Below are 17,958 nucleotides of genomic sequence, written 5' to 3' on the forward strand. Positions count from 1 at the left end.
TAGATGATCAAATCTAACCCCCTTCCATCCAGCCAAGGACCTTTTATCTGAAACCCAATAAAATGTGTATTCCTTGGGGACAAAAGTAACAACCAAGATACAGACAGCTACTCTTGTGAGAGAAATACTTATATACCTGAACAGTTCTACTTGAAAAAGCTGTTTCACTATATGTAAATGATGCTTCAATTAAAAAAAAAAAAAATCTACTGGCTAAGACATCTGCTCATAACAGCTATAAATAATAGGATTCTCTATACCCTTAAACACTACCTCATAAACAAAGCACCAAAGATATACATATCTTCCCTTCTACCTAAAATCACATATTTTTCTTAGTGTGTCTTCCATTCAATTAAATGGAGTACCTCTGGACTGGCTGGGTGGGCAAAGTGAAAATTAAAAAAAAAACAACAAAAAACTGACAGCACTGAGGAATGAGAAAGTTATAGCCCTGAAAAGTGGTTTGAGCATTGAGGTCATACACTAATTAGAAGCTTGAGAACAGGTCTCCAACTCTACTTAGCATGGGGTGCAAACAGCACAGGTGGTTTCAATACATCCTAGAAAGAATGGATGTAAAAAGAACAATCCCAGTCCTTAGTACTATTTTCAACCACTAAAAAGTTCCTCCCAGTGAATACATTCATCTCAAGGAATAAATACTACATTAAGAATGAATAAATAGGGCTGGGGTTATGGCTCAATGGTAGAGTGCTTGCTTAGCACATGTGAGGTACCAGGTTCAATCTCCAGCACCACGCACACACACAAAACCTAAATAAAAAAAATAAAGGTATTGTTTCCATCTACAAATAAAAATATTTTTAAAAAAATTAATAAACATTCAGGTGGTTTGAGATTTTATTGAGAAAATAGCTATTTTGACATTATATCCAGTTTCTCATTTATCAGAATAAACTCTTTACAACATTGATCATCATTACCACTTCTGGGTATTTATACATCGTCTCTGAGTGAAATATATTCACACTAGCAAGGCTAGAAATATTGAAATTATGGCCAACATTGTTTATTTTAAGATCACTTATAATGAAACTATAGTAGTTGCACACTAGAACAGATGTTTAGATGTTTTCTATACAAAGATAGCTTAGTTACCCAAGAATGCAAACATATATCTCATGTCTTCTTTACTGTCAAACATCCAAAAAGCTAAACTTACAAACACCTCAAATATCCACTTCAAAATGGCCAGAAATGTGGAAAAGCATTAGCTCCTATTTTACAAAATAAAAAATTAAGTCAAAAGGGGAATAAAAGTCATCTTTACGCATTCAATGTAAAAGTTTGAATACACCCCTTCTTCTCCAAGATAAAGACTCCAGCAATGCAGGAGAAGCAGCAACAGTCCAAAGAGTAAACGGCCAGCCCAGATTTCTCTGTAGTGCATGACGTGCTGAGGACTGATTCAAACTCTGGCAAGTCATTTTTTGTGATTTCCAAGGATCTGGGATATGTAAACTAAATGATTAAAAGGCATTTCTCTGACTTTGCAAGAGGAAAACTGAAGAAACAGAACAAAGATCCAACCTCTTTTCATGTGGTTAGATGTTCACCATCACATCACAACTCAAAGCCCAAGGGCAAGCTTTTTAAAAAACACATCCAAAACATGAGCTGTATACATTGCAACAAATGAACAGAAAACCAGCCTTATGTCTCATTAGAGATCTGGTTTTATACTTTGAAATGAAATAAAACATATTTAGTTAGCTACCTCAAATTTGAAGTCCAGTGAGGTTTTAACTCTTTAGGAGTAGAATCTGCTGAAATGTAATGAAAATACGTGCAAGTGTGCTGCACACACAATCCTCATTTAGGCCATGTTTTCTGTTATAAAATAAAACTTGAAAATATTAAGCTTCCTTTGCCTTGTCATGGAAGCAACCGAATGCTTTCTTACATATATAATAAAAGCCCATTGTCTTCTTTGGCACTTTTAAAGCACACCTGGAAAAGATATGGAAAATTGTTCTGACATTACAAGTTGATTCTGTCTCGTGGATGCCTACGAAGTGATTAATTATCTGAACCACCAGTTCAGACCCCTGGACTGCTATTCCAGGCTGACTGCAACTCTAGGGGAATGGGCTGGACTGACCAGGGTCCCACATGTACCTAAATCACAACCTATCAACACCCAAAGTCACCCTGCTCTCAATTCCATAGTTAAGAAGTTCTGACCCATTTTATCACCGTCACTGGAGGGGCATCCAACATAGAAAGAAACTTCTGCAATGAAAGCAAAACATCAAAAAGACTCTTTTCCTAAGTGTATTTCTCAGAACACAAATCCCACAAAACATCTACTTCAACACAAAATCTACATTTAAATAAATTAGGGAAATGATGTATAAAATAGAGGTGCTTAATGGAAACTACAAACCTCCTCCTAAGAAATGCATGTGCAAAAGCACATGTACACAGACACGTACAGTCCCTTTGGACTATGTCTTTAGTAATAAAATAAAACTTGGAAATCTGGAAGATTGAAAAAGTAATTAGCACATCAAAAGCTCTGAAAAGCCTATAGAACTGAACTATGTCTAATAGAACATTTTCCAAACTTGTTGAGCTAGAGAATTCTCTATTCATATAACAATATATTCTGCCAAACTGCCCCTTTAGGAATTACTTTTCTGATACAATAAAACTATGTGTTTTAAAAATATTTTGATTTCAAATTAATAATAATGAGGGCATAGAAAAACTATCTTCTTGACTTTTGTTTTTTAAAAGAAACTAGCTTATTTTACTCTGATAATCTTCTATTACAACATCTTCCGTTTTACTTACAAACATCCAACTTGATGCTATCCTTCTATTATATCATACCATTGTTCAAGAATGTTAATTCTCAGGTGTGGCAGCACACCCTGTGATCCTAGCTACTTAGGAGGCTGAGGCAGGAGCATAACAAGTACAATGCCAGCCTCTGTCGCTTGGTGAGACACCATCTCAAAATAAAATTTAATAAAAGACTGGGGATGTAGCTTATTGGTAGAGTGCCTCTTAGTTCAGTCCTCAATACTGGGAAAAAAAAAAGTTAATTCTCACCAGTAATTTATGGTATACTTTTCTGGAAAAAAATAATTTTTAAATCTTCTTAAATTCCCCTACCTCAATCACAATTTTCCTAAAGTCCAGAGCTAGTAATCTGGTCTCCTAGCAATCACTATATCCCAATATAGAAACAATAGTTTGTAGGCTAAATTATTTTGCAAACCTTAAAACCAAAAGTTAAAAAAAAATCCTTACATCTCTATGATAATTAGCATTTTGAAGAGCTAATGAAACTTTAATTAAAACTTTGAGAATATTTAGAATCACTGATTTTTGATTTCATGTAAGGACAAGTGTTTCTAAAAATATGTTTACAAATATGGAAGCATTAAAAAGTAAATATAAATTCCACAGAGCTTAACAATAGCCAAAAATATTTTTTTAAAAAAGGCAAAAAATAAAAATTCTTACCGCATCCCAAATTATCTCTGTTGCTCTGCTCAGAATCTCAATTATAAAAATAACCAAACCAAGAAAGAGTCAATTGCTAACTCTCTTTGAGATTAAAACAAAAAGCACACAGACATGTCACTCCTTCATAAAAGGGTAGTCTTAGTGCATTTCTCATCACATTGTGTATCTAGACAATAAATAGAAAACGAAGAACTCCCATGTGAAGAGACTGAAGAACTACTTCAAAATATTTTATCCTCAAATGTGAACAAAGATACCACAAGAAAAAAATATATAATTAGAAACATAAAATCACATAATTTTTGACATCATAGGGAAAAGGATTTCTTGATTTTAGGTCATTATTTTTTCTCTTTTGGTAAGGCAAAGTAGATCTTTTGAGAAACATTTGTTATACACCTGAGTTTTCTTCTTTAAGCCCAAGAATGAAATCAAAATTATACTTAATTTTATTCTGTATTTATTCATCTGGAGCCAAATACTATGTTTGAAGCATAGAATCTTAAATCACAGTAGATAATAATCAATTTACTTTTAAAAAAATAAAATAATTATATACTTAGAAGATGTTGCAAAAATAGAACAGAGATAGCCCATGTCCTATCCTTAGCTTCCTGTTTATATTAAAGCACTTTTATTTTGACTTTAAAAGGGTTAAGATTATTGATAGCTTATGAAAAATTGCCCCCCCAAATCTAACAGAACAAATCAATGCATATTTTTGAAGGAAGTGCAAAACAAACTTGCAAATTCAAATATCAATTTCATCACATGAAGCTACCTGAACAAATTGGTTTTCTAAGATACCATCACTGTGACTAGTTTCTGCCTCTTCTTATTTTTTCCCAATTTTATAGACTTCCAAAAATTTTAACTTAGCTCTGTTGAAATAAGCCTTCCTGTTTCTTCATGTTAATGTATCCTACGAATATGAAATGGGCAGAAATTACAAATGGAAATAAAAATGCCTGCTTCTGTAAAATCTCTAATCCTCTAGTACTCAAAAATAATTCAAACATATCTAAATTGAAATTTGATTTGTTAATGCCAACCCTTTGTGAAATCAAAAAACAGTTTTGGAGAAATGATCATCTTCAATGTCCTTTACGGTTTCTTTGGTGTTGTTTAAGCAATCCATGTTATGGATGACTGTGAAGTTTGTTGATGGAGTGGCTTCAACATCTGGGAATTATCTAACCAATTTTTCTAATCATGTATTACTAATAAAAATAAACATAAGCATATTCCCTTTATCACATTATCCTCCACCATCACCTCCAAAATACAGTGGTTCACAGTATTTTATTTAAGGCTGCAGGCCATTTTTCCCAGCAAACTCAAACTTTATTCAAAAATATCCTGAACAGGAAGGTTCTTTATCCATTCTAAAAAATTGTTCCAAAAGTTTCCTATGTGTTTGGCTGGCCCTAAAGTATTTCATGCTCAGATATAGCTTTCTGTCATCTTGTTTGCTTATAGAAAGTTAGCTCAACTAAATAACCCAACATATAAATTCTTAATTACTAAATCATATTTTGCCTGTTAGGAAAGGTAATGGTCTGGAAGCATAATGGATTATATAAGGCCACAGGCAGTTCAAAGCAGGGATGACCAAATGGCAAACAAATCATATTTATAGTCATCCCCTCTACTAAAAAGGATAACTACTTATTATACTAAAATGACCACTTTTGATTAAAATTTAAACACATAAAACAGTACAGTACACTTCTTGGTTGAAGTCTGTGTACTGTAAGAACATGATCTTCTACATTCTCATAAATATTTAAACACATTTTTCTTCCACATACACATTAGTAATCTTATTGAAAGAACTTATTTAACCCAGCTTTACCTTTTGACTTCATCCATAGAGAAACTTCAAGTTAAATTTACCATTCAATGTTATAATCTGTTAGTGCCAATATAGTTTCTTCCTACAAATTTTTTTCAAAAAATAATTGTAACTGTCCTGTTTTACATGTGTTTTACAATTGTAAGCCACTTCTAATGCTTTTTGAAAGGTTTAATATAAATCATAATTGAAAATGACTAACCCTGACTAAAGCATAAACAGATGTCTGATTAATGTGTGAAACCACTCTTCTTCAATATACATCAATCCTAGAGAACAATAAAGTTTCATGCTCATGATTTTCAATATAAAATATTCATACATATTTCAGATTGCTCCAATCTAATAACCTCCCTTTGAAGATGAACAAAACATACACACACCTCTGTTGGAGAAGCAATGGGAAAATCGGTAGGTACTTTCCCTAAATGCTTCCAAACAGATGAATATGATTGTGAAGACTATCTTGTTTCTCATTCAGTTAAAACTTTCAAGAAAAAATATTTAAAATGACTTAAAGACTCCTGTATAAATAGCTACCTAAAGACAGAATAAATTGGGAGGATGTCGGTCAAACACAGCTGAGCTCCACTCAACTCAAATTAGCCCAGTCTCTTGACAACAAAGCTCATTTTCTTAACATATGGGTTTCTTCAGGACTTGATGATTTGCTGAGCACCATAGTAATCTTTTAAGACACTAATCAAAAACATGGTCCTATATTTAAAAACCCCAGAAGTGGTTTTAGGACAACAGAAGCACCTCAACCACTAAAATAAGCAAATTTCTATTATAAGTAAAATTACCACACAGCAAATCCTGGAACAGTTCAGCAACCAATAAATAGAAAATAGTCTTAAAAAGCTGCTATTTCTGATTATTCCTTTGGATCCTTCAACTATAGTTAAAATATATGGAAAATAATTGGTTGTCAGAAAGCTCGTGACTACATGATATGCTTCTTATGAAAGAATACTGGCCTGAGTTAAGAATGAACAACTCAGACCAGATGCACAGTGGGTATTTCTATTACCTGGGCCTTGGGCTCCTCCTGAGTAGTGTCTAACAATTGGGCAAGTTTCATTAAGATTTCATAGCCTAACATAAAACAATGACCAACACATTTAGATCTCCTGGAATCAATACAGGAATGAGACAATTAAAGATGTGCTACAAATAAGCAGGTCTAAAGCTGCCATATCCACCCAGCAACTCAAAGAGCCCTTGCTAACCTACACTGAACATAGGAGCAAATACTAATGTTATATTGAAGTGCATATCATCAGATTATATCTAACCACCTTTAATATTTATATATGTGGTACTAAACCCTCAGAAGATTAGACTTATGAGAGCATAGTTTAAAAGCACATTCCTCATTGCTTTTTAAAGTTAAATACAGGCTTTTCTGTTGAAGTAATTTATATTTTTCATACTTCCTAAAATAGGCATAGGATTTCTAAACTGAAGAAAAAAGTCTCAAAGAGCCACATATTATGTACTCAGACAAGTCAAAGAAGTAATTAAGTTAGTAAATTGAATAAGTTAACTTGAATAAATTAAAAATGCACATTCAGAACAAAATTGTAGTTTTGGTCAGCAACATGTGAACCAAAAGCAAAAATCTGCCAAGGTTAAGGCAGGTTTTTTTTAATATACAGTACAATGTGTTCCCCCCCACACCCACAAAGTTCATTAAGCATTCACCTTTATTTAAAATGCAATGCCAAGCTAGAATACAAGCTTACTAATTAAAAATATATATATAGATGTCATAGAAGTCTCCTTCTGTTTTATAGTCTTCCTTTTACCTAGAAATGTTATTTCCCTTTTGCCTTCACACAGTGGATATAAGAGATTACCAAAACAATCATGACTTTAACCACAAAGCATGACCACTGTCAGGGTGATAGCCTTTGTAAGGAATTACTTTCTTCTTCAGCTGGAGTTAATTTAAGTGTTGGCAGTTTCCGAGGAGGAAGCTGAGGGCTTTGGCGAAGATTGTCATCCATCTGTAGAAGGTACAAAAGATACAACTAAGGCTGTGGCACCACTTACGTGGACTGTGCCCTCCCCATCCAAACTACAGACTTGAAGAACACAGAACCATATGTTTCCTGGACCGCTAGAGAAACCTTTATTTTAACAAATAATCTCTCAAGAATTCTAAATGTCATACCTCAAATACCAGTTGACTCAGTATCTGTAAAAAGCAACATGGCTCATCCTTGATACCATCACAAAATTATAGTAATTCTACAAAATGAATATTCTACTGAACTCAACCATAGCAAGACTTAGTTTAAGAAGTCTTCTAACAGTACAAGTCATATACTAAGTGCCATGGTTTATAAAGTATATTCATGTACAATATCATATTTGATCTTCCTAACACACTGTGAAGAAGAAAAGGCAGACATCATCCTTCTGTGTTTTACAGATTAGAAAAATGAGGCTTGGAAAGGCTAAGTGGTTTTGTCCAGTTCACAAAGCTAGTATCACAGCTGAAACTTGAACCCAGGTCTTCCAATTACAACACAATTGTTTTTTCAACTCTACATTTTTGCCTGACAGCAACCTGTACTGCACTCAAAAAGAACAGTTCTTTTAAGTTGAGTATGTAGTTCAGGGAAGCTAGGAAAAGGGGCCCAAAGGAGGTCAAATTCCTCAGATCCAATCCAGAGGTCTTCCAAATATTGGATCAGTCCTAAGTCTGCCTTTGAGAAACAAATTAATATGGAGCATATTTATAACCAAGAACTCCAAACTTATCCAAGAGAAAGCATATTAGTACTCCTGAAACACTAATATATGGATTACTGAGAATTCAGTCAGACATCAAAAACTATCTTTAATCAGACCACCCCACAAGGTACAAGATTCAGGTTCTGGTGCTGAGTTTACTATCAGTTGAACTTCATAAGAGACCTGAAAGCAGCTGCCTTCAAAACCACAAAACCAACAGAAAATAGCATCCTTCCACCAACTTCATAGGGAAACTATTCTAGAATTTTACAAGATGCAGACTATTCAAACTCTCCCTTATCTTCTCAAGATGCTTAAAAAACAAAAATTTTGGCAGAGGTACACAGGTTTGTAGGAGAAGAAAGAAAATAAAAGTTCAACTTTTTAAGTTTTCCAGTGAAAAAAATATTACTAGTGAATTTTTAGATCAATTATGTTAAGATGTCTTTTCTTTCTTGCAAGAACTAGTTCCTCAAGCATGATTTATTTTTAAGCTCTAGATTTTCTGTCCAAATTGTGGACAGTGGCAGCTAACAGGGTTTGTTGTCCTGTCATTCTGTAGCAACCAGTGAATCAGATATAAATGGGTGGGCAGCAAAGGGAGGGGAATGCCGGACTACAATGGGTTAGAAAACTTTCATAAATTGGTGATGATCCAAGATGACTATGTACAACGTGGTGATGGGCCTCCTGATTTTACCGTCTGCACATGCAGGTATTTCATAGGTCCCTTTTCATGTCTGTCCTGAGTTCACCACACAGAAATAGAAACTCCACTGGATAGCCTTCATCTAGTAGACAGTGATCTTTCCTTTATCCCCACTTAACACTTCATCTATTTGCTCTCATGAGATTTACTGAATTGTGCAAAGAATTGAGTCAGACTTGGCTTTAACTTCAAATACACCAAAACTTCAATAATAATAGCACTTGTTATTTTACTATCCAGTTTTATTCACTTCTCAAATTACAACACACAAAATACTACAAAAAGAAATAGAAGGTCATCCCAGAGAATGACAGTGATAAATCTAATTGCTACTACTCCAGTAATAGACATAATCTCATCCATGAGCTAGGCAGTGACTACTGGGGGTAACTACAAAGCTCATGCTGAAGTCTTTTTCCAGGGTTCAAGTGCGCTCTCAATTTTTTGCCAGCCAAATGACCTCGGGCAAGCAACATAAGCTACTCTCAAAGCTTCAGTATCCTCATCTGTAAAATGGGGACAATAACAGTATCTGCACAAAGAATCTACTGTGAGTTTTAAAATCAGAAGTTTCTCAAAAGAATATACACAAATGGTCAACAAATGGTGCTTGTAATATGGAAAAAAAATGTTCAACATTTCTAGCAATCAGGGAAACACAGATCAAAACAACACTAAGATTTCATTATACTCCAGACAGAATGTTAATTATCAAGAACACAAATAATAAATGCTAACAAGGATGTGGGGAAAAGGTACACTGACATGCTGTTGGTGAAACTGCAAGTTAGTACAACCACTCTGGAAAGCAGTGGAACCACCATATGACCCAGTTATCCCACTCCTTGGTATTTATCCAAAAAAACTAAAATCAGCATCTATAGTGATGCAGCCACTTCAATGTTTGTAGCAGCACAATTCACAATAGTCAAATTATAAAATCAACCAGATGTCCGTCAAAAGATCAAGAAAATGTAGTCTATACACACAATGAAGTTCTACTCCATCATAAAGAAGAATGAAAAAATGGCATTTGCCAGTAAGTGAACAGAAATGGAGAAAATCATGCTAAGTGAAATAAGCTGGACTCCAAAAATCAAGGGTCAAATATTTTCTCCCATATGTGCAAGCTAGAACAAAATAAAGGAAAGAGATGGTGTGGGGTGGGAGCAGATATCATAAATATATTGGGAAGATCAGTGAAGCAAGAGGAAAAGGAGGGAGGAAGGAAGGCAAAGGGGACAAAATACGGAATAATTTAACAAAATCATGCTATATGCATATATAAATGTAGCAAAGAGAATTTCATATACATATGTACACAAGAAAGTACCAATCAAAAATAAATAAATAAAGGAGTGAAAAAAAATCAGTAAAGGAGGGAGACTAAAGGAAGGAAGGAAGGAAAAGTTGGGATGGGAGGGGAAAGAAACTGTTCAACATATTTTAAGGTACCATGTTTAGGCCTCTCTTTCTTAAATTTAAAAATGGCATTCATCTTCAAAGTTCTTCAAAGTTTCTTAAATTTAAAAATGGCATTCATCTTCAAAGTTCTACAAAGTATAATCTTTGTACTTAGAAAAAAATGCACATAAACACAGAGAAGATGCCAAATTCTCACAATTCCATCCACAATAACTGTGTCATCCTCACCCTTTTTTATTAATAAATGCCTATATCTGTGGTTACAAAAATAAGTCATGATTAGTACATGATGGTAGATGAAAAAGAGATAAACCATTCTATGCTTATGGTATCATGGTATTTGTTAGACTCTGGAAACTGTTAGCCAGTGTTATGAGGCCTTAGTGTCCTTGAAAAAATGAAGTATTATTTATTCACAAAAGAAAAAAGTGAGTTCATCAGACACTTGGGGAAAAAATGTGCAACCTTCGCGTACTTTTCCAATTAGAATCACTCTTGAAGTTTACATTGCTGGTTCTCTCCCTTACCTGTTTTTCAATATCTCTTTCACAAAATGAATACCTCAAAGAGGGAAAATATATACTCTGGTGAAACACTGTAGACTACATTCAAAACAGAGAAGGACAAGAAGGAGAAAAACTAACACAGATCATGTGCAAGAAAGAAAAAGACATCATGGTGCTTGTAATAAGAAAATATATGTACTAGTCCAGGTGAATATAATCCTCAGGACAGAGAAAGGCAGACAAACAAGCAAGAACTGCTTTTGGTTTTGTTTCTTTTTTAAAGTCAAGCTTTTGGGTCTTCTAGCTTGATATGTACAAATTGTGTGGTAAAAATAAACATAATACTGTTATCTGATCTTTCCCCATAGTAAACAGGCCACTATAGGCTCTAAAACACTGTATTATATACAATTTTAGTAAAAGTATATTTAAACAGTTTTCTACAAACTCTTTAAAAAATTTCAAGGGTAAAGTTAATGTATCACCCAAATTACAACATTGACCACAGAATGGAAAATACTAAACAACTGTAAAATAATCATCGAAGTAAACTTGACCTTTTCAATCAAATTGGATTCCTTATTTACAAGTTGTGTGAGTTTCTGCAGATTTGCATCTACTGTTTCTTGTCCAGCTGGAGAGATGCCTATGAACCAGGGCAGAAATCAGAGAAAAGACAGGAAATTTTGAAAGCCTTTAAAGCAGTTTATATTAAAAGAATTTTGAATCTACCCACCCTCCCAAGTGCCTCACCCTCCAAAAATAAAAGACAAAGAGAAAAATCATTCTAGATTCAAAAGCAAAGTTAGGAAGAATAGTAATGCTCCAAACCAAACCCTCAACAAAGGAACTAAAATTTCTCCACATAGAAGACACTGTGAGCCAAGTGATATGCAGCCAGCCACAGCAGTAATTAGTAAAAGCACAGCAGTCCATATTTCCTTTTGAAATTTAAGTTGTACCTTTTCTTCACCCTTTCAAATAGATCTTTGGTCAAAACTATTTGGAAAGCTTTCTGAATCACTGACTTCCAAATAGCTGCTCACAAGGCACCCAAAATATTTAAAGGGCCTTTAAAAACTACAGCTTTCTGGGATCAGTCCGTAGGTGATTCTAATGTAATAAGTCTAGAAGAGGATACGACTTTTATTTGTTGTTAGGCAGGTTTGCTAACCACTGCTTCAAAGTAACAAGGTTGAATGTTAGTTAGCTTCAAGACTCTCAACCACTAATCCCACCCTAGGTACAAAGCACATCAAAAATAAACTTCCACCTATGCCATCTGTCTTTATAACTTTTACTTCTTAAAAGGGCGATTTCAGCCAGCTCTCCCAATATAAATTTAGTATCACAATCACTTAAGCACAAGGCCCCACACTCAAAAGAATTGAATCTTAAGTGACAGGTTCCCTCTACTTACTATACCTCCAATTTGATGCAATGATTTTTCAAGTACTGGAATCATGGGAGTGCACCTCACCAAAATCAATCTGCTATTAATTTCTGTTCACACAGGAAAATGCTAGAAGCAGGTAAAAATCATTTAAAGTAATTGAGCATTTGCATTAGAATAAATACTATTTTTTTAAGCAGGGACTTAATACTTGTCATTTAATTTTCCAGAATAAAATTATCCACTTCAAAGGGTAACATTTAAAGAGACAAGAAATATATGAAATCCTGAGGAATACAAAATAAATGCCTATTTCTCTATTTTGTGAAGGAAATGAAATTGGGAAAATGCTACTTCTTGAAGTGTGTAAACCAGTATTTATAGACAATGTACACTTTTTTTATTAAAATAAGAATAAAGTTTTGCTTATGTATCCCCAGGAGAATATGTCCATACTCTATGCAAACAAATATTAGATGAAGAAGAAACAGCTTACCTCCAAGACTAAGCCTAAAGTAACTGTTTAGGATATCATCACAAAAGCGACACAGGTTGGACAGCTGTTTCAGATGTTCTTGTAACTGAACTTTAGGAAACCGTACTTTGTAAAGAGGTGCAAGAAAACCAAACACATAGGCATCCAAGGTAGAAGGCCTAAAAAATACATAAGAAAATATTAATTGGGATTGTGTTTAAAATTTTTTCAAATATTTGACAAGTATGATGTATACAATATTGTTTTAAAAACCTCTACTACCAATTTTAGTTTATTAAGATGATACAACAAGAATTTTGCCCTTTACATAGATTTTTAAATACTCCATTTTATTTAGAAGAAAATAAACTTGTAAATTACAGATATTTTTACTCACAAGTGTTAAATAGACAGGAGATAGGGTGGGAACAATTGTTTATGTTTTACATTCACTTATATAGCATATTAAGCCAATGTTTGATTACTACTGATAAAAAAAAGTTTTCTGTAATAAAAACCCATTAAAATCTCTCTTTTTTAAAAGTGACTCATATTTGGAGGGAATAAGGAGACTTGCTCTAAATAACTGCTCTCTGACCATATATACACAAAATGTCAATATTTCTAAGGGCATGTACTCACGTATCTCCAAAGAAAAACTGAGATGTTCCCAATCTGTTTGACAGAAGATTTAGGCACTCCTTGGCATCTCTGTATATCTAATAAAAATGAAATTAGATCTCAAAAGTAGAAATGATGCTCTGAAACTGCTCTTGAGACAGCATCTCTAGGTAAGACCCTCTATGTTCTCTCTCCTACCCCTTCCCTGGGGATCCCTCACTTCGAGAATAAACCAGACCATACCTGAGCTTCTACTTCTTGGACACGGTAGAGGGGAGGCTCTCCTTTTGTCAGGAGAATTCTATTCAATGCCCCTCTGGACATCCTTCCAGGTAGAATCAAACTCAAGGGAAAAGGAATTCGTGAAGCAAACCATGGCTTTGTTACAGTAAAGTAATTGTCACTCTCAACCCAGAATGTGTGAAGCTGCAAAAGGAGAAAACATTCCAATGATGTCCTTTTACAAGAAAGATAAATCAATCATATGTGAGTTTTTCATAAATATCTATTAAATGACTTCATACCAGTTAGAATGACTCAAGATAAAACAAAATTTTTAATGTGTGTGTTTCTGCTAATATCCCAAGAACCGGGAACAAGGCCTAGCATATAGTAAGTGCTCAGTAAGTATGTGCTGAATGATGAATTACAGTTCAACCAATTCTATGCATGGAACAAAAAGTTTCATCTCCCACAAAGAATTTTCACTTCCAAAATGACATAATCTTTCATTTTGATGTATCATATACTTGTTTAATAAGAAAGAATTAATATTAAAACAAATGAAATTCCGTTAAGTCCTTTTCATTGTTTTCCTTCTAAACAAACTGAAAATATTTTCAATTAAGCCACCAAAACACTGTAATATTCGTGAATGCTCACCACAGCAGGGAGAAGCTTCTCTTCAAGGAGAGCAATATAAGCCAGTGTATCTGCCCCTTGCTTTGCTGACAGTTCATAATCAGCATTATATTTCTATTAAAAAATAAAACCAAAGAACCTCAGAAGTTAAAGAACATCCCAAGGATGGCTAAACAAATTAGGATTCCTACTTTTTCCTCATAAGTGGCAAACATGATATTAAAAGGGAAAAAGAAATATTAACACAGTAAAACTGTTGCTTAATGCATATAAGGTTCTCAGCACTATATCATGAAAACTGTAAACAAATAGTTATGATTTTATATATTAATATTATTTCAATACTTGTTAATGACCTAGTTCAGAACATAGAAGTTAAACAAAAGTGAGTATTATTAACAAAAAGAAAAAAAAAATCCACTTGGTTTAATTTTTCCCCATGAAAAAAGATAGGAAATCTTCAAATTTAGAAAAAAACTGTATTAACTCAGACTTTTTTTAAAAGTATTGGCAAACCCAATTATAAACTTCTGCACTTATATAAATCTTCACGTTTAAACATTTTGGATACATTACTTAAATATTTATATGTTCAAACATTTAGTTATATTGTTTAATTAAACATTTAACTGTTACTATTTGATAAGTGCTTTAAGAAATAAACAATTGCAGCCAGGGTTATAGCTCAGCGGTAGAACACTTGCTTCACACATGTGAGGCACTGGGTTCGATCCTCAGAACCACATAAAAATAAATAAATAAATAAAGATATTGGGTCCATCTTAAAAAAAAATCTTAAAAAACAAAAAAGCAATAAACAATTGCTATTTGGTGGAAACTCAGATATTATATCCAGCTTAAAATGTGTAGCAACTATGTGACTAAACTGTGTAATTGTGAAAACACCCAAATTGAATTTTCTTATATATAAATTTCAATAAAATCCAGCAAAGTATATGAAAATATTTACTGTCTAGCACCATGGCACCTGTGGCCCGTAAACCCAGGCACTAGGGAAGCTACAGCAGGAGGATGGCAAGTTCCAGGCCAGTCTGGGCAACATAGAGAGACCCTATTTTAAAATACAAAAAAATTTAAAAGGGCTAGGAATATAGTGGTAAAGCAACCCTGGGTTCAATCCCTGATACACAAAGAAAGAAAATATATAATTCCTAGACAGATTAAAAAGAAAAGAAAGAAAATATATATTGTCTGGACATCACCATATGATTTTCAAATTACAGTAAAGCTCATGGTTGACAGCAGTGATTCTCAAGTTTATTTTTTGTTAAATCCCAGGTATCACCAATTATATAATCAATTGCAAAAAAAGAACTCTACACTTTACAATGTTTCTTTTTGCTGTAGTTTAAGTAACACCCAGGAATCTATAATCTTCTTCAAAAAGAACCACCCACCTGTTTTCTTAAAAAGTTTAGTATTTTTGCCGGCTGAGAAACAGTGTTGTCTTCAGTTGTCAAAACTGGCACATCACCTACAATTCAAAAAAAGTTTACATACAAAAAACCATTGTTTTCTTTTGACTAGATTCCAATACCCTAATAGCTACACTAATTGCACATTTACAGGGGGTGGGGTGGAATTAGTAAGTACGCCTTAGTTTTTTGCAATTTCACAAAAAGCAGTTCTAAAGAACATTTTCATTTCTCATAATTTCCACTGATTTGGCTTGCACTTCGAGTTATTACTCAGAATGATCAAACCATAAGCAACACACTGCCAAGGTCATGGTAAGAATAAACTAAACCCCCAAGGAACTCTAGGACCATATGCTTCATGACATTAAATGAAAGGGAAAAAAAAATTTTTTTAAGGGAGAAAGGGTTGTCTAAAAGTTTACACTGTACCTCTTGAACCTCTCCAGGTGTTATCTATGAAATTGACTTTCAAGGGTGCACCAGAAAATTTGGCATAAGCCTGAAATAGAGTTTGCAATAAAACATTTTAGACTGAGGACGTAATGCAAATCTGCACAGCAGCTTTACTCCACAGTCCCGTCCCCCAAGGCAGAAGGCGCCTGCTTGACACAGAGGCCGAGTCCCTCCCAGTGATCTCAAGTCCGGGACGCGCGCGCCAGCCACCCGGCATTCGCGAACCTTGTTCCCCAAAAGGTCCCGGGGATGCGGAGCGCAGCAGGCTTTCACGGCACGGCCCAGACAGCTTTGCAAAGCTAAGAAAACTCGCAGCCAAGCAGGAAGCCATGATGCTCCCGCCGGGCCACCGCGGGGTCACAAGGCCAGTTTGTGACTTGTCCACCGAAGTGAGCCCAAAGCAAGTGCAGTGAGCAGCGCCCGGGCCCGCCACGATCCCGCAGCGCCGCAGAGAACCGCGTCAGGCTGGCCTCTCGCCTCTGGCCCCGCCCCTGCTTCCCGCGCCCTGGCCCGCGAGGCGGCCTCACCATCACCACCAGGGACTCGCTGTGGACGGAGGGGAGCCCCCAGCCGCCTCCCCAGCAACTGAGCTCCAAGGGGGCCGCCATCTTGCCGGGGCCGACCTTTACCACCCGGAAGTACTCTTGTCGCCCACTTTCCGGCACGTGGAGACGCGGGGGCGGGACGAGGGACGGGAGGGACAATTTGGGGTACTAGAAAAAGGCGGAGAGGACCCCTGGAGAAGTAAAAGCCCACTTGGCAGCTCGGTGTGAGGGTGGAGCCTCCTGGGTCTTCAGTCAAACAGAGTCAGCATTTATTCCTCAAGAAATAATGATGGCTGCTGTGGGCCAAACCTGTGGACAGTACTGTGCTGGGCTGAAGAGTGTTTAAAGTGGTGACAGGGGGAAGGAACTCGGCACACGATAAGGACTTTGTTCAGTCCTTCCCCACATATATTGGGCCTCTGCCTGTCTTTTCATCCTCAGTCTCAGTTGTCATCCTTATATCCCAACTTCCTTAAAAGCAATCCTATTTTGAAATTTAACAGGTGAATTCTGCCTGCCTTCAGTGGTACCCCTTCCATCGGGAATATCATTCTTCTCTCTTAAACTGATCCCTCAAAAATGAGCTTGACTTTCACGATCCTTGGGAAGTCTTTACACAGGAACTTCTTTGGGGTTCCAACAACTGCTTGTCTATACTTGAATTGTAACTTGTAGCCATACTACTGATGTTTTGCTTTCCACTGTTAGAAGCTCTTTGAGGACATAGCAGCGTCTTGTTTATTTACAAGGGCTGGCTTCGTAGGTGTGGGACCAGTGGAGTTACACAAGGCCCTGTGCTGAGAAGGTTTCTCAGTTAGCTAATCCTGTACTGTCACTGTGGGCCGACTGGGCATGGACTAAATATTTCTTGAACATTAAACCTGAAAAATTCTCAGAAAAATCATTAAAAAGAAAAGGTAGGCAGTGAAAATACCAGTGATCCAGGTATACTTACTGGCTTTTAGAGTCAGGACTTGGGGGCTGGGTTTTTCTTTTAAATAGTCTTTCTGAGATATCCTCCTATTATGCCTGTGAATTCTCTCCTTTCCTGTGTCCCAGGACACAGTGTAGTTTGGTCTCGTTAAACAACTGAAAGCTTGAAATCTCTGCAAGTCTTCATAAAGTTACTATTCAAAAAAAAATTTGCTAGGCATTCCCTTACTATAGCCATCTAAATTAGAGTGCCAATCTGCTCACGACTCTTTTTCATGTTCCAAAAGCGAAAGTTCTCAGAAGTGAAAACAAAAAGATGTGTCAAAGATATGAATCCATTAGAATAACACTTTATAAGTGGGAAATCCTTAGGATATGTACAGTTAAAATTAAATAATTATAACACATTTATTGAGCATATACTATGTCCCAGACACCACAAGGCTGTGGGAGAATACAGAGATATATAAGGTCTGAAATCTTCCTCAGAAGTTTAT

At 35.5% G+C, this 17,958-nt stretch overlaps 1 protein-coding gene across 5 annotated transcripts; it reads right to left on the reverse strand.

Annotated features, from left to right (window-relative positions):
• Positions 1-846: 846 nt before the first annotated feature.
• Mtx3 (metaxin 3) lies at positions 847-16,640 on the reverse strand. Of its 5 annotated transcripts, XR_007346413.1 has the most exons (10): positions 16,511-16,640; positions 15,960-16,029; positions 15,510-15,586; positions 14,113-14,205; positions 13,474-13,656; positions 13,252-13,328; positions 12,631-12,788; positions 12,167-12,263; positions 11,299-11,387; positions 7,316-7,368 (listed from the first exon to the last, which is right to left on the reverse strand). XR_007346413.1 is itself a non-coding variant. In XM_015497845.2 (9 exons), exons 1-9 carry the CDS (start codon positions 16,589-16,591, stop codon positions 7,258-7,260), a joined length of 939 nt encoding a protein of 312 aa, XP_015353331.1. In that variant the 5' UTR covers positions 16,592-16,640; the 3' UTR covers positions 847-7,257. The 5 variants fall into 5 exon arrangements, 4 of the variants coding, with proteins under 4 accessions (XP_015353331.1, XP_048656153.1, XP_015353330.1 ...); XM_015497845.2 differs by lacking the exon at positions 12,167-12,263 and having other exon boundaries at positions 847-7,368; XM_048800196.1 differs by lacking the exons at positions 12,167-12,263; positions 14,113-14,205 and having other exon boundaries at positions 847-7,368.
• Positions 16,641-17,958: the final 1,318 nt, after the last annotated feature.

This window comes from Marmota marmota, unplaced genomic scaffold (genome assembly GCF_001458135.2).
Source record: "Marmota marmota marmota unplaced genomic scaffold, marMar, whole genome shotgun sequence".
Taxonomy (NCBI): Eukaryota; Metazoa; Chordata; class Mammalia; order Rodentia; family Sciuridae; genus Marmota; species Marmota marmota.

Bases quoted from the DNA above. Each gene is read 5' to 3' on its own strand.
- Mtx3 (XM_015497845.2), bottom strand. From the start codon at position 16,591: ATGGCGGCCCCCTTGGAGCTCAGTTGCTGGGGAGGCGGCTGGGGGCTC. The intron at 14,206-15,509 runs GTGGGTGGTTCT...ATTTTTTAATAG, and splicing joins TAAACTTTTTAAGAAAACAG to AAATATAATGCTGATTATGA. The intron at 13,329-13,473 runs GTATGGTCTGGT...CATTTTTATTAG, and splicing joins TCCAAGAAGTAGAAGCTCAG to ATATACAGAGATGCCAAGGA.